This window comes from Scyliorhinus torazame, chromosome 2 (genome assembly GCF_047496885.1).
Source record: "Scyliorhinus torazame isolate Kashiwa2021f chromosome 2, sScyTor2.1, whole genome shotgun sequence".
NCBI classification, from domain to species: domain Eukaryota; kingdom Metazoa; phylum Chordata; class Chondrichthyes; order Carcharhiniformes; family Scyliorhinidae; genus Scyliorhinus; species Scyliorhinus torazame.
The window spans coordinates 263104021-263129729 of record NC_092708.1 but is presented as its reverse complement, the minus strand read 5'-3'; the positions used below and the strand labels follow the sequence as shown (position 1 = coordinate 263129729).

Here is a 25709-nt window from a genome sequence, read left to right as displayed (position 1 = left end):
CCATGACCATTCAGTCTGCTGTCTACACCGGGAGTGCAGAGGATCTGACACACCCTGTTATATACACAGAAAGGGGTTCCCTGATTGGGTCATTAACCAGGGAACTCGTATTCTAATTGGCCAATCTCAAAGGCCTGGCCTAGGTCATTACAAGGTCAAAACTTGTTGCGCCTCCAGAGTTGTGAACAGACCCATCTCACCCCTGGACATTCCAGGTCCATTTAAAAAGGGAATATTGAGGGGACAGTGGATGTTATTTGGAATTTGAAAAGCTTACCCCTGTGGCAGAGTCAAAGAGTCTATCTAGATAATGGGTGAAATTTTCCACTTGTTCACGCCAGTGGGAAATTCCGGTGCCGCCAACGGCACACCCTGCCTCAGGCTTCCCAGCAGCATGCGGTGGATTCAATGGAAAATCCCATCGACAGCTTTGGGGCCAATGGATCCCACTGCGAGCCAATGACAGGCTGCCTCTCGTCACCGAGAAACACACCGCAGATAGGATGGAGAATCTCGCCCAATGTCCTTCCACACAAGAATATCAATATGGATGCGAACACTTTCGAAAGCTAATGGCTGAGAGATTATCAGTCATAAACCAAAAGCCAGTCTGGACGATAGATAAATCTCCCTTTTGACACCATTGTGGAGAAAGAAGGCCACATGTCTTGAGTGACTATTTTGAAATCTCTATATTCCTTTGAGAACTGAGAAACCCTCAGATTGCGGATTTAACACCAAAGGGAAAGAACTCCAGTTGCCCGGTAACCAAGTCACTGGCCACCATCTCTCAATCCCTTGAAGCCTATTTGATCTCAAAAAGTCTCTGATCAATGTCTGCCAAGCAGTCTAGAAGCAGAACGCCCATTCTGCTGCAGCGTCCTTCAATTCCAGCATTTTTGTGAGTTGCTGTCTCTGACCAGGACCTCATCTGGACTGAGTTCCATGACAAAGGAAACAGCCTCTAGACTTTGAATTCCGGATTTGAATGTGAATATTCTAACCTTCTGAATTAATCATCACACGGGTTTGCTGAGAGTTATTTGTAAATTGGGTCTGAGTATTCGGGGAAACACGACACAACGTCCTTTAAAAATAATTCAAAACACATCTGCTTACGGACAGGCCGGGAGAGGATAAAGAAGTCCAAAGATGTGTAGGTTAGGTGGGGAAACGAGGATAGGGCAGGGGAGGGGGTCTAGGTTGGGTGCTCTTTCAGAGGGTCGGTGTTTAGTTTAGTTTCTCTCTTTTCTGCAACAAAAGGAAATGTTTAAATGAAATCTGGACAGGATATTTCCTGCCTGTTTTAATTACTGCCACATAAACAGGATGGCCCAAATTTTTCAGCCTTTCCCAGTGGCGAGACTTTCTTGTTCCGTCAATGGCAACCCCCCCACAGCGAGTTCCCCGGTGGCAGAGTGCGCGGAGTGTGCAAAACCCTGTGAACACCAGCGGGACTGGAAGATCCTGCCTCCAGCCAATGGCAGGCCTCCTGCGCCAATGGAAAATATGTTAGCCAATCTCCTGAAAATATTCCTGAGAGGCCTACTTGTACCAAGTGACTAAATGTTATAACCTGAATGACACAGTAATATTTGAAAACAAACTCACACGGTTAGCATTTGCAATTCCAGTTTATTGAGAGCCTGTCAGGAATCTGATGAAAGTCATTCAGGAATTCAGCGTTAAGAAAAAATGATTGTCAGAAATCCCTGGTATGATCAGTGATTAATAATATTGCCCTTACACCAAGTATTAAATGTTGTAAATTGGTCCCTTCATTGAATATTGGCATTAGATGAATTTCTGTTTGCAGAAAAGGAGGGTTACAACAAGCCAATTAAAAAAAATATCTTAATGCTAAATGCTGTACGTTGCATTCAATTGTCAGTGTACCAGCAAGAGACACAGATGACTATGTGCCTTGTGTTAACGGTAGAAGATCAGGACAGCTGCTTCTGTAATCGCCTTAGTTGCACTCCACGATTTTCCCGTGCCGTAACCATCCCAGTCACGTGCTGCGAAATCTCCACACTGCCTTGAAGAACCCTCGGGAAAATATCCTCCACCTCCAATACAGACCTAGACATAAATAATTTGAAATATCTTAACAGTCAAGTCCAGCGACATCCCAATGGGCAAACGCACCCAGTTACTGTACTATTGAGGCATAGGCTGAACTGTGCTGATCAAGAAAGCTGCAGGCACAAACAGGAGGAGTTTGTTAATCCCATTTAGGTTGGGACAATATTTGGTTAAAAAGAGGAAAATTAGCCTGGATCGTCTCCTGGTCCATGGAGAGTGATTTTTGTTGTAAAGTCTGTGTGTGGATTCTTTTTGCCTTTCCTTAATTCCTATTTGCTCACTCCTACACCCACTTGCATTCACTCCTTTATCATCCCTCTCTACTGCAGTCTCCTTACTTACATGTTCTGGATTGCAGCCTTTGTATTTCACTCCAGAACACATGGCTAGTGCTGCCTTTTCATTGTTGAACACCCTGAATTGCACAAAGCCAGGGTCAAATTCACCTGCAAACACACAAAAGAAAATCACAAAAATACTTAGATATAAAAATTAGGCTTCTACGGCTCTGGATGTCACATTTCAATGGATTATACTTGTAAAAAATTAATAATATTGATATTTGTGTACCATTTTGAATAATTAATTGAATCCCTACAGTGCAGAGGGAGGCCATTCAGTCCATCGAGTCTGCATCGACCCTCCAAAAGAGCACCCTACCTAGCCCAATCCACCATCGAATCCCCATAACCCCATTTTACCTACACATCTTTGGGTACTAAGAGATCATTTAGCTCGGCCAATTCATCTAACCGGGATATCTTTGGACGAGACTGGAATTCTCCACAGGTTATGGCAGCGTCTGTGGAGAGGTACAACGTTGTTCCCGTCTGTGACCTTTCATCAGGATATTTGCTTCCTCTTCGCAAGAATGGCCACATTGGGCTCAATGGAGAGGGGTGGGTGCAACTTTGAAGGGGTGGTGATATAAGTCCAAGTTGTGATGTGATGAGGGGTGTCCCCACGCACTTGTTGGCCTTTTCCTTTGAGATGGTAGAAGTCATTGATTTGGAAGGTGCTGTCAAAACAGTTTGAAAGTTGCTGCAGTACATCTTGCAGATAGTGCACAGTAATGGTACTCTGATTGGGGAGAACATTTTAGCAGGTGGATTGGCACCAATGAAGTGGATGGGTTTGGTCGTTATCATGTTGAACTTTTTAATTGTTATTGCAGCTACACCCAGCCAGTTAAGTATTTCATCACATTTGTGAATTATGTCTTGTGATGTGAGAAGAGGTGGAGAAGCTATTGAGTATCAAGAGGCTGGCCACTCACCAAAGAATACCGATCCTCTGAGCAGAACTAGGAGCAGAGACATTTAGTGGCTTGTCCAGTTACATTTCTGGTTAATGGTGACACCCAGGATGATGACAAGGAACCATAGAATTCCAACAGTGCAGAACAAGGCCATTCAGCCCATTGAGACTGCACCGACCCTCTGAAAGAGCACCCTACCAAGGTCCACTCCCCCATGTTACCCTGAAACCACATAACCCACCTAACCTGCACATCTTTGGACTGTGGGAGGAAACCAGAGCACCCGGAGGAAACCCACACAGACACGGGGAGAAAGTGCGAACTCCACACAGGCCATCACCAAAGGCCAGAAGTGAACCCAGGTCCCTAGCACTGTGAGGCAGCCGTGTTAATCACTGTGCCACCATGCCGCTCTTGCATGGCACTTTTATGGATATTAGTTGCGACTTACAAGCCCAGGTCTAGACATTGGTCTGGTCTTGTTAGATGGTTGTTGGGTCAGGTTATTCCCTGAGAAAATCCTGCAGTGAATCCGCTGAAGCTGACTTCATTGGCCTCCAACAACTACAGCCATCTTTCTTCATGCTACACATGGCTAGCCACAAAAGAGGTTTCACCTGATCCCTATGAACCTCAGATTTAATGGGACCCTTAACGCCAGACTTGGTTAAACACTGATACAAAAACAAAATGCAGTTGGTTGGAGTCATACCTGGCACAATGGAAGATGGTTGTGGTGGATACCAGAGCAAGTCAAATCCTGAAGCGAGTAACTCACCTCCTGACTCCCCAAAGCCTGTCCACCATCTACATGGAACAGGTCCGGTGCATAATACAATACTGTCCACATGCCTGGATGCATGCAGCTCTAACAACACTCAAGAAGATTCACACCGTCCAGGACAAAGTAGGCTGCTTGATTGCTACCCTTTCCACAAATATTCATTCCCTCCACCACTGACGAACAGCGCCAAGATGTACAAGGTGCACCGCAGGAACTCACCAAGGCTCCTTAGGCAGCATCTTCCAAAGCCATGACCACTACCATTCTAGAAGGACAGGAGCAGCAGATACCTGGGAGCACCACCACCTGGAAATTCCCCTCCAAGCCACTCACCACCCTGACTTGGAAAGATACCACCGCTCCTTCACTGTCGCTGGGTCGAAATCCTGGAATCCCCTCCCTACCTTTCTCTGAGTCCTGATAGGAACTACAACAGTTCCAGAAAACAGCTGACCACCACCTTCTGAAGGCAACTAAGGATGAGTAATAAATGTTGGCTTCGCCAGAGACACCACATCCTGTAAATGAATTTGAAATAATTCTTGGATACATGACTTTTTATCCCTCTGTCATCAAGTTAGATCGGAACTATCAATGGTACTCTGGATGTGGGCTGGCTGGCACCAGCTTCAGTATAACCTCTACAGATCTGAACGGAATTGCTTTAGCCGCATAACCTAATATCTTATTTAATTTGTTTATTGCTGTCTCACACTTTGTATATGGTGTACAGTGATATCCTTAAATGTTCCCCTTTTACCTCCTACTCAGAGAATACTGGCCTCCAATCTTTTCCTCAAATATGATCTTGAACATATCCAAAGATTGTTGGAAGCAGATTCAGTATCAACTTCCAATAGGGAAACTGATGGACATTTATATTATTAAAAAATTTCCAGATCCCGGGATAAGAACAGGAGAATAGGTGCAAGTGGATATGTTATTCTGTGGTGCAGGATGCCACGTGCAACCTTGTGCTTCTCCATATGGAACTGCATTTGTAATCAGTATGCCCAAAAAACAATCCTCTTAAAATCTCTTTGGCAAATTTTGTATTTGGCCAATAGATAGACATTAATTCCAACTGTGACTTTCACATAGATTGTGTGGCTGATCCTTTATGGATAACAGAATCTAAAGGGGAAAACTCTTTGCTTTTTTCAAGTTTTGAACTGAGCTCTCGGCAATTATTTTAAAGACACGGCACTTTAAAGCTAGATAAAGAGAATATTTTACATTTACCATGAGAATAAGGCCCATAAAAACCTTTTGTCTTCTCCGCATTACCAAAGTCATAACTGATGGGACTTGAAGGTCCGTTATCACCTGGACATTTCCCTTTGTTGTATTCAACAGGGTATTGCTGAAATGAAGCATATTTTTCACAGATTGAAAGACCACCTTCACAGACTTGTCCTCCTATGACCCTCCCTCCAACTTTCTCCTAACTTTGCAATTCCCCCCTTACCAAGCAACATCTTCCTGCTGTAACTGTACAGGACCTCAGTGAAACCACATCCAGAACACAGTGAGCAGTTTTGCCCCCCTTATTTGAAAAATGATATAAATGTGTTGGGAGCATTTCAAAGAAGGTTCACTTGACTCGTTGCTGGGATGAAGGGCTTACCTTTTGAAGAAAGGTTGAACAGGTTAGGTCTCTGTCTATTGGAGTTCAGAAGAATGAGAGGTGATCTTATTGAATCATATAAAATCCCGAGGGGATTGATTGGGCAGATGCCAGGAGGATGTTCCTCGTCTGGGAGTGACTAGGATGAGGGGACACAGTTTAAAAATAAGGGATCTCCCTTTTAAAATGGAGATGAGGAGAGTTTCTTTCTCTGAGAGTGTCATTAGTCTGTGGAATTCTCTTCCCAGGGAGCACTGGAGGCTCCATGATTAGTATATTTATCCAAGGCTATGTTGAATGGATTTTTGATGGACATGAGAATCCAGAGTTTCAGGGGGGCAGGCAAGAAAGTGGAATTGAGACCACAACCAGGTCACCATGACCTTATCGAATGGCGGAGCAGCCTCAAGGGGCCGAATGGCCGACACCTCAGTCCACTCCTCTGTTTAAGAGTGATTTTCAGTGATTTTACATAATGTTACCCATCGGGGAAGAAATGAGTACTCCTGTTAAAATGCTTGTGTTTTGCAGTTAAACCCATGTTCAGCTGTATTAATTAAACTACTATAGATTACCACTTTTAAATACATCAAGGAATATTTTAATAGGAAGAAACAATAATACTCTTTTAAAATAAATGCCCAATTGCCCTTGTTCGTGGAAGATTTTTTAACTTTGTGGTAGTGCAAATAAATTTTGCTTTTATTTTGAACTGTAGCCTGACCAACTCATGTTTGAGCCCCTTTTAGATGCAACTTCATGCATGGCCAAAACCCCATTCCTTTTTCAAAAGTTTCAATGAAATTGAGGCAATGCTGAAACACTCACTTTGAAAAGCTGGCACAGATTTCCCCCGTACCCTTGTAGGAAGCTGGTTTCAGTGTGATAGCGGAGGATTGCTGCATCTTTCCAGTTGCTTACGGGTGTGTCATTGGGCACATGCCAAACAGATATGTCTGAAGCCGTTATGTCGTAGTAACCTGGATTCTGTTTGGAAACAGTTAGTCAGAGCAGAGTTCTGGAGCATCAAAAGCATCAGTAACTAAGGACGACCTCTTTCGAAGTCACACACTGCTGCAGAGTGTGGAGTTGATAATACAATCAGAGGATGGCTACAGCATAGAAAGAGGCCAATCAGCCCATCATTTTCATGCCATCTCTCCGAAAGAACACATCAGTTATCCGCCGCCCGCCACCCTTTCATCAGAGTCCAGTATATATTTTCTCTTCACCTCTTCAGGTGTTTATTCAATTCCCTTCTGAAAGCAACAATTGAATCTACCTCCACCGCAGCCTCTGGCAATGTTTTCCAGTTTCTAATCACTTGCTCTGGAAAGAGCATTTCCTCATATTGTTTCCATTGCCAATCACCTCAAATTGTTGTTCTCTGGTTCTCAATTCTTTTTCCCAAAGGAACAGGTTCTCCCTAACTACTCTGTCCAGAGGCCTCATGATTTTCAACAGCTCCATTAAATCTCCTTACAATCTTCTCCAATCCAACGAGAACAACCCTACCTTCTGAACTGGTTCTTTGTGCTCTTTCCAAGGGCAGGTGCAGAGTCGATGGGCTGAATAGCCTCCTTCTGCACTGTAAATTCTATGAAATTTAAACTGAAGTCTCTCATTTTGGTAAATGTTTTCTGCACTCTCTCTAAAGATTGTTTTGACGCCAGTTGCATTTCTGCTTATTTTATGTAGAACTGATGCATTGTGCGCGATTTACCGACCACCCGGCCACATGTTTTTCAGCAGCGGAGAGGCCCGCCAGTGGGATCTACAGGTCCTGCCATTGGCAACAGGATTTCCTGCTAACAGCACGCCTCATCGCCAGGAAGCCCGTGCACTGGCGTGGGATCAGAATTTTCCACCGGCGTAAACAGGTGGTAAGTCCCGCCCATTATGGGATGATGATGTCTCCAAGGTGCCCAGTTCCTGCTTGATAATGCAATCCAAGAGTAACTCCGGCTCATTAAAAACACATTTTTACAGCAAACGAAAGGAGGCACCGAGAATATAGTTTATGTGCTTCACGAGTGTTCTAAGCACATGTAAAAAAAAGTTTGTTGGGTTACACTGAAATGTTGCAATGTCTCCCTGCATGTGAAGGATGTGAACGAGTGAGTGACTAGGAAGTAAGAAGTAAAAAACATGAAAAATGGCGAGAGATTTGTGAGAAGCCTCTGAACACAACCGCTTCACATCTCTGAGGACTGGAAGTATATTTAAAAAAGTATCAAGGATGTCATTGGATAGGCCCATCAAAGCATAGGTAAACCCACAGTGGAAATGTTTTGATCACGGCCTCTCATGTCCATAGTCACTGAGGCATCCCACCTCTGTCTCTTATGGTCTGTGGAATGTCACAGGGTTGCAATTGCCTCCTTTGAGCCAGTGATCTCTGTACATGGTGGGGAGCCCCTCTGCTGATGCCAGCAAGGCCACAAGAAACACTCTAAAGTTGGGGCCTTAATGATGTTAATAGGTAAAGCTGGGGGCTCCACGCTGCGTGCCTGCTAGCCCCCCACCAAACGGATTGGTGAAACTTTTGCGCCATTTATTCGGGTGTAAAACGCCACTGTTCCCATGCCATTGTGAGCACTTAGTCTGCAAATTGGAGAATCCAGCCCCCAGTTTGTAGATATTTGCACCAATCCACTCCCGAGTGACTCCCAGCCGGAAGCAGCATATCGGGATGGGGGAGGGTGGGGCTGGAGATTTGTGCTTCCGGCCCATTAATCACAATCAAATGCATGCAAAGGATCTGTTTGTAATGTTCCTGTCACTGCCGAGTGGGAATCTTGCTATGGTCGGCGGGGTGGAACCGGAGATAGCCGGCCGGCACAAGGCCCATTTTTGGGCCGACACAGGATTCTCTGCTCAATCAGCATTCCCGATTTTAACAGCAGGGAACACAGAATCCCGGTCATTGCTTCAGTCAGAGATCAGTACTTACATTTCTGTATCATCTTTGTTCCTTTGTTAATTCACTTCCCGTAATCTTTCATTTCCTTTGTATTTACCTTTCCACTTTGTGGAACTTCACGTCCACATTAAAAACCATCTGCCCTCTCTTAGTCCATCTATTTAATTATCAATTTCACTTGGACAGGCTCTCGGTCATATTTGTTCAATGTCATCAGGAAATTACTGAGATGACTTTCCCCCTTCAACTTGTTAGGAGCGTGAACTTTCCTTATTTCTAACCCCTGAGAGGGCATCAATTCTTCATCTACATTAGATAAAAATACAATTTGTTTTAATTCAGTAACTTTGGAGCCTTTTTCTTCTTCAGGAGATTTCTGTTGCAACATCAGGAATTTGCATTTGTCATGAGAATGTCGCTTTAAGAAATGTTTAGCTGCTCATGTTACTGCAGTGATGTCAGCGTGTGGGTGGAGCTGAGCTCTGGTTCTGCTTTTTAGTTTCACTTTGCAGAAAAGCTTGGGTGTGTCTGGATTTTCCAGTGAGCTGCAGCTGAGGTTAAACAAAGACCTATCCTGTTGATCTCTGCCATCCAAAGACTATCTCTGGATCATTTGGTGAATTCAGAATTATAAATGTTCTCAATAGTGAATGTGAACCTAATGTGCTCCTGTTTAAAGGTTTGTTAAGTCTTTTGGATGTTAAAAGGACAGCTTTAAGGATTATTTGGTGTTGTATTCTTTGGGGGTTATCTTTGAATTAATGGTTGCTAAGATATTCACTGTTTGTTTTAAAAAGGTTAACTTGAGTTCATAGAATAAACATTGTTTTGTTTTAAAAAATACTGGTCCATTTCTGCTGTACCACTGCTGTAGAGTGAGCCGTGTGCTTTCCATACCACAATCTATTAAAAGTTGGGGGTCAGGTGAACTCCATGCTACACTTTGGGATTCGCTAAACCCTGACCCATAACAATTGGGGGCTCATCTGGGATAAATGTCTATCTATTGGATTGGCTTAGTGAACTTATAGACAGTGAGGGGTAAACATATTGTGGTTGTTTTCAGGTGTGGCATTTTAGTTTAACTGGGGAGTGTGTTGTGGACAATGGCTCTTTCAGAGGCTCAGAGGTTTTGGCGGGTGGAGATGGTGCCACGCAGTACCTTACGGACAGAGACTAAAAGCAGACTGTTAGATTTGGCAAAATCATTGCAGTTAACATTACCTGACAAAATGCAAAAAAATGAGGTAATTATGGCGGTGGTTAAGCATTTAAAGTTGCCTGAGATACAGTTTGACTCATTGGAAATGGCAATAATTCAGTTGCAAATTAAACAAAGGAATATGAGAAAGAATTAAAGCAGCTTGAATATGAAAGAGAGGAAAAAGAAAAAGAAAGAGAGAGAGATAGAGAGGACAAAAAAAAGGCGAGAGAAGAAAGGAGGAAAGAAAGAATAGCCCTAGCAGAACAAAAAGAAAGGGAGATACAGATCACCGAAAGTGATAAAGAGAGAGTTTGAACTTCAGAAAATGGCCATGAAACATGACAGCCAGTTAAAATTGGCAGAAGTAAAGGGAAACGTACAGTTGGATGATCGTGATGAGGATAGTGAGAAAGAGCGTCATAGTCAAAAGCGTGGTAGGGATTTATTTAAATATGTCCAAGCATTGCCAAGTTTTGACGAGAAGGAGGTAGAAGCCTTTTTCATTTCATTTGAGAAGGTAGCTAAACAAATGAAACGGCCACAGGACATGTGGGTATTATGGATTCAAACAAAGCTGGTAGGTAGGGCTAGTGCAGTGCTTGCTTCACTACCAGAGGAGGTATCTGGGATGTATGAGGAGGTGAAAAAATCCAACTTAGGTGCATATGAACTAGTGCCTGAAGCTTACAGACAAAGGTTTAAAAATTTAAGGAGAGAACTTGATCAAACATACATGGAGTTTGAAAGGCTCAAACAGAGTAATTTTGATAGGTGGATAAGGGCTTTGAAAATAGACCAAACATATGAAGCTCTCAGAGAAAATATACTTCTGGAGGAGTTTAAAAATTCAATTCCTGATGTAGTGAGAACTCATGTGGAAGAACAGATGGTTAAAACTGTGAGATTAGCAGCAGAAATGGCGATGATTATGAATTAGTTCATAAATCAAAGCTTGGTTTCTGACATCAGTTTCAGCCTGTGAGGGATAGAAACTGGGGATATGAGAAATACTCAAGTGGTAAAGGTAAAGGTGATCTGATGGGAGATAATAAGGAGCGTGAACCTCAGATTTTAAAAAACGATCCAGGAGGGTGGAAAAGAAATGAAAAGTTTCAAATGTTTTCACTGAAATAAACTAGGCCATGTAAAGTCACAGTATTGGTGGTTGAAGAAAAGCACTGGGAAGGCTGATGTGGTAAAACAGGATAAGTCAGTGGGGTTTGTTAGAGTGGTAAAGGAAAGCCCAAGTGAAGCGAAGGAGGTGCAAAAGATTGTACAGCCTGATCAAGAGGTGATTGATAAGAAGGTGCCAGATGTCTTTAAAGAATTTACTTGTGTGGGTAAAGTTTACTCATGTGTATCAGGAGGAGCAGGTAAAGAAGTCACAATTTTGAGAGATACAGGAGCTAGTCAATCTTTAATGATAAGAGATGAGGAGTTATGTAGGTTGGGAAGAATATTGCCAGAAAAGGTGGTAATATGTGGCATTCAGGATGAGAGGACTGGCGTTCCATTATATAAGGTAAGGTTGGAAAATCCAGTGAAGAGTGGTGAAGGGGTCGTAGGAGTAATAGAGAAATTATCTTGCCCAGGAATACAATTTATCTTGGGTAATGATATATCTGGATCGCAAGTGGGAGTGATGCCTACTGTGGTTGATAAGCCAGTGGAAAATCAGACAACTGAAGTGTTGAAGGACGAATATCCTGGGATTTTTCCGGATTGTGTAGTAACAAGGTCGCAAAGTCACAGGTTAAGACAAGAGGAGAAATCAAAGAGTGAAGATGAAGTTGAAGTGCAATTATCAGAAACGATTTTTGATCAGATGGTTGAAAAAGAACACAAACAGGTGGAGGATGAGGCGGATATTTTTAGTTCAGAAAAATTGGCAGAGTTATAACAGAAAGATATAAAAATAAAACAGATGTATCGGAAAGCATATACGGAAGAGGAATCTCAGTGTATACCAGAGTGTTATTACCGTAAAAGTGACGTCTTGATGAGAAAATGGAGACCTTTACATATGCAGGCGGATGAAAAGTGGGCAGAAGTTCATCAAGTAGTATTGCCGGTAGGGTATAGAAAGGAGGTGTTGCGAGTTGCACATGAGGTACCAGTGGGAGGTCATTTGGGGATAAGGAAAACTCAAGCAAAATTCCAGATACATTTTTATCGGCCTGGACTACATAAAGATGTAGTTAAATTTTGTCAGTCATGTCACACATGTCAAGTGATAGGGAAACCTCAAGCAGTGATAAAACCAGCACCCTTAATACCCATTCCAGCATTTGAGGACCCTTTTATAAGGGTCCTAATTGATTGCGTAGGACCGCTTCCTGAAACAAAAAGTGGGAATCAATATCTTTTGACTATAATGGATGTATCTACTAGGTTTCCAGAGGCCATTCCAGTATGTAATATTACAGCTAAAAAGATTGTGGAGGAGTTACTTAAATTCTTTACTAGATATGGACTACCCACAGAAATACAATCGGATCAAGGATCAAATTTTACCTCAAAGTTATTCAAAGAAGTTATGGATAGCTTAGGAATAAAACAATTTAAATCAACTGCATACCATCCAGAATCGCAGGGAGCGTTAGAAAGGTGGCATCAGACATTAAAGACAATGTTGAGGGCTTATTGTCAAGATTATCCAGAGGATTGGGATAAAGGAATTCCATTCATACTGTTTGCAATTAGGGATGCACCTAATGAGTCAACCAAATTTCAGCCTTTTGAACTAATTTTGGGTCACGTATTTTTTAAATAAAGAGATTTTACAAAAGCTCATTACCTTGAAGTCATCACTTGTTGCTCCTTCTGGTGAACCAAATGTTGCATAGTTAGCCCATGACCTTTCTCCTGCTGGGTTATTAGCATTGTTCCCTTGTTGGCTGGACCAGCGGTCCCCATTGGTGCATTTCCCGTACATGTTGTTCTCGTGGATGCTTGCAACAAGAGTCCATCCACCTCCATTACTGGTCATGTCACAAAAGGCTTGGTAGAATTCACCATTGCTGCTTACCAAGCGTTGAATACCATCTGTGGTGAAAAGGATAATATTTAGGCAAATAAGTTGTTGGAGAACAGACATGGCTCTATACCCCCTTCAGAAGATGATAATGAGTTCCCTTCTTGAATTTCTGCCATCCTTGAGGTGTAGGTGCACCCACTGTGGTGTTAGGGAGGGAGTTCCATGATGTTGCCCCAGTGACAGTGAAGGAACAATTATATATTTCCAAGTCAGGGTGGTGAGTGACTTGGAGGAAACCTCCAGGTGGTGGGTTCCCAAGAATCTGCTGCTGTTGTCCTTCTGGATGGTCGTGTTTTTGGAAGGTGCTGTCTAAGGAACCTTGGTGAGTTACTGCAGTGCATCTTGTAGATGGTACACACGGCTGCCACTGTTCGTCCATGGTGGGGGGTTTGAATGTTTGTGGAAGGGGGAGCAATCAATGCTTTGTCCCGGATGGTGTCGACTCCATGAGTGTTGCTGGAGCTGCACTCATCCAGGCAAGTGGAGAGTATTCCATTACACTCCTGACTTGTTCCTTGTAGATGGTGGACAGGCTTTTGGGGGTCATGAGGTGAGTTACTTGCTGTAGGATTCTAACCTTTGACCTGCCCTGGTTGCCACAGTATTAATATGGCTAATGCACTTCAGTTTCTGATCAATGGTATCCCCAGGATGTTGGTTATGGGGGATTCAGCGATGGCAATGCCATTGAATGTCAAGGGGTGGTGGGTAGATCCTCTCTTATAGAATATGGTCTTTGCCTGGCATTTGTGTGGTGTGAATGTAACTTGCCACTTGTCAGCGCAAGCCTGGATATTGTCCAGGTCTTGCTGCATTTGGGCATGAGTGCTTGATTATCTGAGAAGTCGCGAATGTCGCTGAACATTGAGCAGTCATCTGCGAACATCCCCACTTCTGTGCTTATGATGGGAGGAAAGTCATTGATGAAGCAGCTGAAGATGGTTGGGACTACCATCACAACTGGAGGAACCCATTGGAGGAGATTTTACCGTTTTTTAAAATACTGGTCTTAATGTTATTTTTATGATTTCACATCAACTCGTTTCTTTAATATTCCATAAGTACAGCAAGTGTAATGATTTGGAATTCAACAGGAGTTCAGTGTTACTTCCTCCAACGCTTATGCTTTTAGTAATCGTAGTCCCAGATGTAATTGAGAACGTAGCCAGCCAGAATCACTGTGGCATCACCACTCCCACCTCGTTTCACGTTAATATACTTGTTGTGGTACCGGTTATTGCCTCGGCACAAAACCGCTAGAATGCCGTTATTGCACCTGTAGGTATTGAATCACCTGAAGGAAAATCAGTTGGAGAGCACTGAGTACACATTTTTTCAAATAGTTTTTCCAATTAGGAGCAATTTAGCACGGAGCATCAATCTACCCTGCACATTTGTGGGTTGTGGAGTTCAGACCCATGCAGACACAGGGGGAATGTGCAAACTCCACATGGACAGTGACCCGAGATCGGGATCAAACGCAGAAACACGGTGTCCTGAAGCAGCAGTGCTAACCATTGCACTACCGTACCACCCCCCACAGATTGTTAAGAGCACAGCTGATGTTAAATGCCAGGTTGTTCCAAATTACAGGAGGGAAACTTGAAATATCTGGGGCTGGATTCTTCATTTCACAATGCCAGAAATGTGAATGGCGATCGGCCAGAGAATCACGCCTGATAGAAAAATTGAGGTCTGTGCCCGACGCCAATTCCAGCACTAACTCCGGTCCCTCCCTGGCGGAGAAATCAAAATCTACGCCCCGTGCTGCCGGGCCCACGCAAAACTGTCATTTGCACGGATTTCAATAATAATAATAACCTTTTATTGTCACAAGTATGAAGTTACTGTAAAAAGCCCCTAGTCACCACTTTCCGGCGCCTGTTCGGGTAAGATGGTGTGGGAATTGAACCCATGCTGCTGGCCTTGTTCTGTATCACAAAACCAGCTGTCTAGCCCATTAGCGGGTTGGATATAGTATGCCCCACCCTTCCACGATGCTCCGCCCACCTCAGGAAAGGTCCTCCAGAGGGCCTGGAACTGGATGAGCCCTGCCAACCATCGGACGTCACGGGTGACAATGTGCCACCTTGTTCTGCCCATTGCCTATCACATGCGCTAGTGTCAGGTGGGAGGCAATTGGAAGCTCTAAGTTCCAGCACCTGCCCTGCGGGATGTGCCCCCTAACTTCCTCCTTCCGCTGGGTGCTCGATGGCCCCTGGGCTACTCCAATGGATGGAGGCTGGAGTGAGTTCCGGAGGCCCACTCTGCTCTGAACCAGGGCCTTGATGCCCTTGACCATGGAGCACTGGACACGTCGGTCAGTGAGTGAGACATTTCCTTCACTGCCTCGTTTATGCCCCTCTTAGACTGTGCTATGTCCCTCTGTGACTGGCCAAGGTCAGTCAGATACAATACAAAGAACAAAACAACACAGGAAGAGGCCCTTCGGCCCTCCAAACCTGCGCCGATCATGATTCCTATCTATATCAACCGCCTGTGTCCTTCAATACCCCGTCTGTTCATGTGTGAAGGAAATCAGCTATTCCTGATAGGTGAAAGGCCATTTTAATGTAAATATTAAAGCCCAGACTTTAAAACCCATTTTAAAATAAGGATTTCAGAATTCATAACCTTAGGTCATGACAAAACACATAACTTAAACAGCGGTACAAAACTTGACACATCCACAAACTAGTTGAAGGTAAATGCAACATTTTCACTGACAATATGAACTGACTATTGTTCTAATGAACAGATTTCAAAGTCATTTTCATATAAAGAAATGAGCTGTACCAGTAATCAGATCAAGGTCGAACAAAGCACCATAGCAATATGAAGCCACCATTGTTCAGAAAATGGATAAAATGAAAGTCAGCAGAAAACCAGGAAGAACCAGACTTGATTACTGCACAAAATCACATACCATAGCACACACAAAAACTCAAACATGAAACATAAAAAACTTATGTTGCACATTGAGGATGGACAGTTAACTATCCAATCAAATGTATTTGAAACTCACCCAAACCAATCAGGACGACATTGAGGTAGGGACAGATGGCTTGAGACTGATAATATTCTCCTTAAACACGAGAGTCCAGACAGCATTTTCTATCCGGATCAATCTATACTTTTACTTGACTATTCGCTATCCCTATTTTCCTATTTTCTCTTCTAAAACTCTTGAAGTCTGCGCAAGCTGTTTTTGTCCTAAGCAAGAAACCATTTCTGTATTATTTTTGAAAGTTAAAATTGTTTTAGAAATTACTTCTCTTCAAGTCTTTTGCTGGCAAGGCTTTATTGAGAATAGATTTAAGTTTCTCTCAATAGTAATCAGTAGAGGCAATAAAAGATTCTTACTTCACATCCGAGAAGTGTAACTCAAATTTTAAAGTGTATTCGAGACTGCACTTAAACCGCGTGGTAGATCTCTACAATGTGCCTATCCAGATAAGTCTTAAAGGTCGCTAACTATCTGCCTCAACCACCTCACTTGGCAGCGCATTCCAGGTCACCACCATCCTCTGTGTAATCCCCGCACATCTCCACTGATCCCGTCCCCACTCACCTTGAACCTGTGCCCCCTTGTAATTTTAATTTCCGCCTTGGGAAAAAGCCTCCAACTGTTCACCCAATCTATACCCCTAATAATTTTATAAATTTCTATCAGGTCGCCCCTCAGCCTCCGTCTCTCAAGGAAGAACAATCCCAGTTTATTCAATCTCTCCTCATAGCTAATACCCTCCATACCAGGCAATATCCTGGTAAACCTTTTCTGTACTCTCTCCAAAGCCTCCATATCTTTCTGGTAGTGCGGTGATCAGAATTAGACACAGTATTCCAAATGTGGCCTAACCTACGTTTTATATAATTGTAACATGATTTTCGAGCTTTTAAATTCAATACCCCATCCTATGAAGGCAAGCATGCCATATGCCTTCTTTTTACCAGCATTTCCACCTGTGCTGCCACTTTTAAGGATCTGTGGACTTGCACGCCAGATCTCTCTGTGTCTCTATGCTTTTGATTGTTCCTTCATTTATTCCTTCATTTATTTTATAGCTCCCACCTGAATTGGATCTACCAAAATCCATCACCTCGCATTTGTCCAGGTTAAATTCCACCTGCCATTTCTCTGCCCAATTTTGCAGCCTATCTATATCCTGTTGTATTCTCTGACAATCTTCATCACTATCCGCAACTCCTGCATATCTTAGTATCATCCGCAGACTTGCTAATCAGACCCGCTACATTTTCTTCCAAGTCATTTATATATATTACAAAGAGCACAGGACCCAGTACTGATCCCTGCGGAACACCACTAGTCACAGACCTCCATTCGGAAAAACATCCTTGCACTTCTACCCTCTGACTTCTATGGCCAAGCCAGTTCTGAATCCATCCAGCTAGTTCACCCCTGACCCCACGTGATTTAATCTTTTGCACCATCCTGCCATGAGGGACTTTATCAAATGCTTTACTAAAGTCCATGTAGACAGTATCCACAGCCCTTCCCTCGTCAATTATTTTTGTCACGTCCTCATAAAATTAAATTAAATTAATGAGACATGACCACCCTCATACAAAACCATGCTGTTGTCACTCATAAAATCATTCACTTCCGAATGTGCATAGATCCTATTTCTGAGAATCTTTTCCAACAATTTCACTAACACTGACGTCAAGCTCACTGGCCTATAATTACCCGGATTATCCTTGCAATCCTTCTTAAATATCGGTACAACATTGGCAATCCTCCAATCCTCCAACCCAGGGATTTCATGTCTTGTCTCCCTCAGTAATCTGGTATAGATGCCATCTGGCCCTGGGGGTTTGACTACTTAATGCTTTTTAACACACTTAACACTTCCTCCCTCGTAATAATGACCTGTTCTAAAGTGCTTACACATCCCTCTGAGACACCACCAATCAACATGTCCCTCCTTTGTGAATACCGATGCAAAATATTCATTAAGGGCCTTACCTACTTCCTCTGGTTCTACACATAATTTCCCTCCTTTGTCCTTGAGTGGACCAACTCTTTCTCTAGCTCCCCTCTTGTTCCTAATATACATATAAAATGCCTTGGGATTCTCCTTAACCCTGTCAGCTAAGGACATTTTGTGACCCTTTTTGCCCTCCTAACTCCCTCTTTGAGCTTTTTTCTATTTTCCTTGTATCCCTCAACTGTTTTTAGTTGCCCGTACCTCATTTATGCATCTTTTTTCTATTTTGACAAGATTCGCAATTTCTCTGGTCATCCATGGTTCCCAAATCCTGCCTTTCCTGGCCTTCCTTTTTACCAGCACATGCCTGTCCTGTACTCCCATCAACTGCTCCTTAAAAGACTCCCACGTGCCAAATGTGAATTTAACCTCAAACCTCTCCCAAGCAACAGCCTCCAAATCCTGCCTAATCTGTCTAATTCCCCCAATTTAGCACCTTAACCCAAGAACAACACTCTCCTTTTCCATGAGTATCCGAAAGCTTACGGAATTGAGGTCATTGTTCGCCACATGTTCTCCCATTGCAACTTTGATGACCTGGCCAGGCTCATTCTCCAGTACTAGGTCCAATATAGCCCCCCCTCTAGACATAGACATAGACATAGACATAGAATTTACAGTGCAGAAGGAGGCCATTCGGCCCATCGAGTCTGCACCGGCTCTTGGAAAGAGCACCCTACCAAAGGTCCAAACCTCCACCCTATCCCCATAACCCAGTAACCCCACCTAATCCCCATAACCCAGTAACCCCACCCTACGGGGCAATTTTGGACACTATGGGCAATTTAGCATGGCCAATCCACCTAACCCGCACATCTTTGGACTGTGGGAGGAAACCGGAGAACCCGGAGGAAACCCACGCACACACGGGGAGAACGTGCAAACTCCGCACAGACAGTGACCCAAGCCGGAATCGAGTTCCCTCTAGTCGGACTATCCACATACTTTTCCCCCAAACCTTCCTGGACACACTTAATGAATTCCTCACCATCCGGACCCCTAGCCCAAGGGATTTCCAGTCAATATGAGGAAAATTAAAGTCTCCCACGGCAACAACCCTATTCTTTCTACATCTATCCAGAATCTGCTTACATATCTGTTTAACTTCCCGTGGGCTGTTGGAAGGCCTGTAGTACACCCCCTCATAGTGACTGCCCCTTCCTGTTTCTGAGTTCGACCCATAGAACTCGTTACTTGATTCTCCCATGGTGTCTTCCCTCTGTACAGCTGTAATATGTTCTCTAACCAGTATTACAACTCCCCCACCTCATTTACATTCCTCCCAGTCTCACCCAAAACACCTATATCCTGGAATATTTAGCTGACAGTCCTGTCCCTTTTTTAACCACGTCTCCGTTACAGCAACCACACCCAAGTTCTGCACGTGAATCTAGGTTTAAGTTCATCTGTCTTCCCTGTTATACTCCTTGCATTGAAGCAGATACACTCCAGACCTCCAGGCCCACTGAGTTTGGCCTCCCCCAGCCTGCCCTTCCTCTTAGCCAGCCTTTCCCTGGTACCATGCTCATCCCCAGTCGCTATTACCAGTTGCTATACCCAGGGTCTGGTTTAGCACACTGGGCTAAATCGCTGGCTTTTAAAGCAGACCAAGCAGGCCAGCAGCACGGTTCAATTCCCGTACCAGCCTCCCTGAACAGGCGCCGGAATGTGGCGTCTGGGGGCTTTTCACAGTAACTTCATTGAAGCCTACTTGTGACAATAAGCAATTTTCATTTCATTTCATTTCATTTTCATATACTTGCTGTCTTACTGTTCTGATTCCCACCCCCTGCCAAATTATTTTAAACCTACCCAAACCATACTAGCAAACCTCCCATACTCAATACACTTGATGCCGTCAGCCATGACCGTTTGTGACTGGGTCAAGATCTGAAGCGCCGCAGCAATGTCCATGTGGGCCCGGCATAAGTGTGCCTCTGACTGGGCTCCCCCTGTCCTGTGTGTCAGCCACCAACTGCACAGTGTCCCGAGACCTGGACATCTTGACCTATGGCTCTAACCTCTTGACCCAAGGTTTTCAATATGAATGCCGCCCGGTCAGTGTTGGTCTGGGTACCACACATTGCTGGCACCATCTGCCATGCCTGAAGATGGTTGGAGTCCTCCAACAGCATCTTCAGGTATTGGAAAGTCGCTGATCCCCCCCCACCTGTAGATCCTGGCTCTGCGTCTGCATCTCCACCAGTGATGGGATCATACCTTCCAAATTCACCTGCCAGGACTACAGCTGTTTCCTGGGATTGGGCAGCCCTCCGACTGCTCGCTCCCGCGGGAGTCCTGATCTCCACCTGATGGGCTGCGGCATGTGGGAAGTGCGCACCAGAAGGTGACCCAGGAGCTCTTCATGATTCCATTAATCTTGATTAATAATGGGATCGGGGGTTACAGGGTAAGGCAGGAGAATGGGGATGAGAAACATATCAGCCTTGATCAAATGGAGGAGCAGACTCGATGGGTCAAATAGCCTAATTCTACTCTTTTATCTTATGGTCTTATGGCCTTCACTAAAATGCTCCACCAAGGTGATAGCTTCTGCAATGGAGGAGGGTGCTGGTGACAGCAGTGACGAGAAGTTGGTGTCTTCCCCAAACTGGTACTCCGGGGTGAACTGTGGTGTGGCTGGGGGCAGTGACCCCGGATGGTGCAGCCTCGTCTGATGGTGGTCCTTCAAGATAAAAGACAAGAGACATGGTCAGATCTTGGGAAGGAGTGGTCTGTGAGGGAGGGGTGACTCACTTGCTACAGGGCCATCATTTTGCATTGGGAGCACACTTGGTTGCTGTATGCCGACCTCTGCTTCCGAGACTACCCTCTCTTCGACCTCGTCTGCTTGCTCCATTGCCCTCTGCTCCATGTGGGTCTGCACACACGTCTGGGATGTCCCCGTCGGTTTTCTGGTGTTTCTTTCAATTATGGGCCGCAATGTCCTAGTGGACACATAAAGGACATGGTGAGACGCTGGGAGGCGAGTTCTGGTGCTGGTTTGCAAGATACCTGGCTAAAGTAGCACAAAGATGGTGAGGCCATTTATTTTTTTGCAGCACCTGGTCCCAATCCTCCTGGTGAGGCTGGCAGCCCTCACAACCTCTGCCAGCTCTTCCCAGGCTCTGTTGTCAATGGTGGGCTTGAATATCCTGCCCACCCTGGAGATGACAATGTTCCTCCTCTCCACCGTATCCAGCATTCGATCAAGCTCATACTGTGAATCTCAGCACTGGTCTTCTAGGAACCATCTTCCTGGCTGGAATGAGAGTGCATGGGGAGTAGAGTGCTTATAAACAGCTCCAGCTTGTCAGCATCTCCAGCACCAATTCCGGCTCCAGTGAATCAGACCGCAGCAGGAATGCTCTAGACTCACGTCGACAGAGTGCTGCCCATTTGCATGTCCTGACTCACTTCCCAAACAGGGCCCCCAAGGGGAACGTGAAACGTGCACAATCCAGTCCCGGCGGCAACACTTAGGGCGCCATCTACTGGCCATGTTGCGCCCGAAAAGCAGCGTGCTGCAGCACAGTGTGGCCGGTAACCGCCGGGAGACCCTGGTCCCAGAATCGACCTGGCTCACCACACCTCGTGAGATCTAACGTGATCTTGTGAGACGTCAAAATGAAAAGCCTACCCATTGTGGGCGGGATCATTTTTTGGAAAATCTGCATATTACAGTGAGAGAGCTAGGGCGTCATTCTCCGACCCCCCAGAGGGTCGGAGAATGGCCATTGGCCGCCGTGAATCCCGCCCCCGCCCCCGCCGAAGTCTCCGAAGGGAGAAAAGTCGGCGGGGCGTTAATGTCGCCGCTGCCGCGGAGAATGTCACGGGTCTGCGCAAGGCAGCCGATTTTCGGCCTGCCGATATTCTACCTTCCGGATGGGCCGAAGTCCCGTCGACGTGATGACCGTTCACGTCGACGTGAATCAAACCTCCTTTTCATCGGCGTGACCCGGTGCTCCAGGCTCACGCCGACCAGCGTGGACGTGAGTGACGGCCTGGGGGGTTGGCTCTGGGCAGGAAATGGCGTGGCCGCAGTCTGATTGCGTGAGGAGAGGTGTGTCTCGGGTTGTGTGTGTGTGTGTGCGGCGGGGGGGGGGGGGGTGGTTAGAGTAGGCTGGGCTCCGGGGGAGTGCCGGGAGGGGGGTCCGTGCCGGGGAGGGGGATGGGGGGGGGGTCCGTGCCGGGGTGGAGGTTGGGGGGGGTCCGTGCTGGGGTGGAGGTTGGGGGGGGGGTCCGTGCTGGGGTGGAGGTTGGGGGGGGTCCGTGCTGGGGTGGAGGTTGGAGTTGGGGGGGGGGTCCGTGCTGGGGTGGAGGTTGGGGGGGTGTCCGTGCTGGGGTGGAGGTTGGGGGGGTCCGTGCTGGGGTGGAGGTTGGGGGTTGGGGGGGGTCCGTGCTGGGGTGGAGGTTGGGGGGGGGTCTGTGCTGGGGTGGAGGTTGGGGGGGGGTCCGTGCTGGGGTGGAGGTTGGGGGAGGTCCGTGCTGGGGTGGAGGTTGGGGGGGGGTCCGTGCTGGGGTGGAGGTTGGGGGTTGGGGGAGGGGTCCGTGCTGGGGTGGAGGTTGGGGGGGGTCCGTGCTGGGGTGGAGGTTGGGGGTTGGGGGGGGTCCGTGCTGGGGTGGAGGTTGGGGGTTGGGGGGGGTCCGTGCCGGGGTGGAGGTTGGGGGTTGGGGGGGGGGTCCGTGCTGGGGTGGAGGTTGGGGGTTGGGGGGGGTCCGTGCTGGGGTGGGGGTTGGGGGTATCCGTGCCGGGGTGGAGGTTGGGGGTTGGGGGGGGGGTCCGTGCTGGGGTGGAGGTTGGGGGGGGTCCGTGCTGGGGTGGAGGTTGGGGGTTGAGTGGGGGGTCCGTGCTGGGGTGGAGGTTGGGGGTTGGGGGGGGTGGTCCGTGCTGGGGTGGAGGTTGGGGGGGGGTCCGTGCCGGGGTGGAGGTTGGGGGTTGGGGGGGGGTCCGTGCTGGGGTGGAGGTTGGGGGGGTCCGTGCTGGGGTGGAGTTTGGGGGTTGGGGGGGGGTCCGTGCTGGGGTGGAGGTTGGGGGTTGGGGGGGTCCGTGCTGGGGTGGAGGTTGGGGGTTGGGGGGGGGGTCCGTGCCGGGGTGGAGGTTGGGGGTTGGGGGGGTGTCCGTGCCGGGGTGGAGGTTGGGGGTTGGGGGGGAGTCCGTGCTGGGGTGGAGGTTGGGGGGGGTCCGTGCTGGGGTGGAGGTTGGGGGGGGTCCGTGCTGGGGTGGAGGTTGGGGGGGGTCCGTGCCGAGGAGGGGGATGGGAGGGCAAGTGAGTTGGTCCACCTGGCCAGGTGCCAGCCTCCAACAGTTGGACCCATGCGGTCCATGCCACCTGGCTGGGGGGAGGAGGGGATATGGGCAATGATGACATGTCGTCGTTCCCCTCCCCCCCACCAGGCCGTCATGTTTTCAGATCATCCAGCGATGTTGGCCGCCGTGGTGGCAGCCGCTCATGTCTATGTTGCCCTGGATGAGGAGGAGGAGGAGCGTGCCAGAGAGGCGGCGCAGGCTGCCGCAGAGGGGCAGGCGGCAGCCGCCCAGGCTGGAGGGACACCTGACCGACAGGACGAGGTGGGGGAGGAGGACGTCGCGGCCCCACGGCAACGGAGGCACCCGAGGGCGCCCCGTGTGTACCGGCACCGGCAGTCATACCAGGACCTCACGGACCAGGAATGCAGGAGGAGACTCCGGATGAGCCGGGAAACCATGGCACACGTCTGCCACCTGCTGGCACACCTGTGTCCGTCAAGGTTACGGTGGCCCTGAACTTTTATGCAACGGGGTCATTCCAGGCACCGAGTGGGGACCTGTCCGGCATATCGCAGACATCGGTGCATCGGTGCATCCGGGCAGTGACAGATGCCCTATATGCCATGGCGCACCGCTACATCCCCTTCCCCGTGGACCGGGCCAGCCAAGATGCCCGGGCCGTGGGCTTCTCTGCCGTGGCCGGGTTCCCCATGGTCCAGGGCGCGATTGATGGGATGCACGTCGCCGTGCGGCCACCTGCAGATAACAGGGCCGTGTTCACTAATAGGAAGGGGACCTATTCGATGAACGTACAGGTGGTCTGCGACAACCGCATGATGATCCTGCACGTCTGCGCCCGTCACCCAGGCAGTGTACACGACTCATTCGTGTTGTCGCAGTCATCCATCCCCGGCATGTACGAGGGACGCCATCCCCGGCTGAGGGGCTGGTTGCTGGGCGACAGGGGCTACCCATTGCGATCGTGGCTGATGACGCCTATACGGAGGCCACGCAATGAGGCGGAGAACCGCTACAATGATGCCCATGTAGCGACATGGGGAGTGATCGAGAGGTGCTTTGGCGTGCTGAAGATGCGTTTCAGGTGCCTGGACCTCTCTGGGGGCGCCCTCCAGTATCGGTCAGATAGGGTCGGCCGCATCATTGTGGTGTGCTGCGTCCTGCACAACATAGCCCAGCAGAGGGGCGATGTGCCGCAGGCAGAGGAGGGCGGAGTGGAGGAGCAGCAGGAAGAGGCGCAGTCCTCCCCAGATGAGGGGGATGGGGGCAATGGTCAGGGCAGACGGGGTAGACACAGGCGGGTGGCTGTCCACCGTTACCGGCTGGCCCAGCGGGCACGGGACAGACTGATAGACGCCCGCTTCACTGACTAGATGGGCGTGGGAATCGGGTAGTATGGCCACAGACCACACACCATGGCAACAGCCGACCACCCACACCCCCCACCCATCCACCCACCCAGCACCCTCACCCCCCTCCCCAACCCCACCCACCCCACCCGCATGCACACCGCCCCCGCCCCCCCCCATTGCCGATCCACCTGCGGCACAACGGTCCGGGCTCACACAGTTGCGGGTGGACGCGTGTCTATCGCAGGCCATGGAGGATGATGACAACCCGCCCTGCGATGAGCTCCTGGCTCTACATCGTTGGACTATGTCTGACCCATGGCCACAGTACCACCATCCACCCGGACCATCCCTGCATGCGGCTGTGACACTGCAGCGCACGGTCCCATCCTCTGCCCGGGGGATGTTGATGGCGGCCCAGGGGGAAGGGGGCAGACTCACCTGGGGCTGAGGTAAGACCACCCCTCACACACACACTTGCGCTCAATGTACATGACACCCCCGCACACGTTGGACAGAGCACAAAGGCAGCTTCGGTAGGTGTAACATTGACTTTAATAACGAAAGGAGTTCATGCACGTGCCCTAGCCCCTAAAACTCATCTGTGCCCTGCACCCGTGCCAACTTACTCAGTGTCTAATTGTTTGGCCTTACGGGCCCTTTGACTACGTCTACGTGGTTCCCCAGACGGTACAGCAGAACTGGAGGTGGACTCCTGTGATTCCTGCCCTCTGACACTGGATCCCTTTGGCGGCCGTTTCCTGGGGCGTCCTGGCCTAGATGGGCCAGGCTGCGGCCCGGGCGACTGGGATGGTGAGCTGCCAGCCTGTCCTGCCCGTTGCCCACCCGATGCACCTGGGACGGAAGGGGGGGAGTCCGAGGTGTTGCGGTGTACCGGGACCTCCCCTACAGAGGGAGCCGGGACGGACCACACCACCTCCTCCTCCCTCGGGGTGCCCGATGGCCCCCAGGCCTCTACATGGGTGGGGGATGCGAACGGACTGGCCATCCGACGCCCCCCCGACATCTGGCGCTGCCAGTCCTGGAGGCCCGTGCTAGTATCGACAGGGGTTTGCGACGCCGGCTCGCACATGGCCACTGGCGCCGATGCCCTCAGCGATGGCCTGCAGAGACTGGGCCATGGCCTGCAGAGACTGGGCTATG

At 48.1% G+C, this 25709-nt stretch overlaps 1 protein-coding gene across 1 annotated transcript in view; it reads right to left on the bottom strand.

Moving 5' to 3' along the window:
* Positions 1-1615: 1615 nt before the first annotated feature.
* LOC140398158 (intelectin-1a-like) overlaps positions 1616-25709 on the bottom strand; it is a 35380-nt gene continuing 11286 nt past the window's right edge. Inside the window, exons 3-7 of the mRNA XM_072486491.1 lie at positions 12679-12926; positions 6583-6741; positions 5370-5490; positions 2428-2531; positions 1616-2082 (exon numbers count right to left, since the gene is read on the bottom strand). Of these exons, the coding sequence (XP_072342592.1) occupies positions 1930-2082; positions 2428-2531; positions 5370-5490; positions 6583-6741; positions 12679-12926 (785 nt within the window). The 3' untranslated portion in view covers positions 1616-1929. The remainder of the gene's footprint in view (positions 2083-2427; positions 2532-5369; positions 5491-6582; positions 6742-12678; positions 12927-25709) is intronic.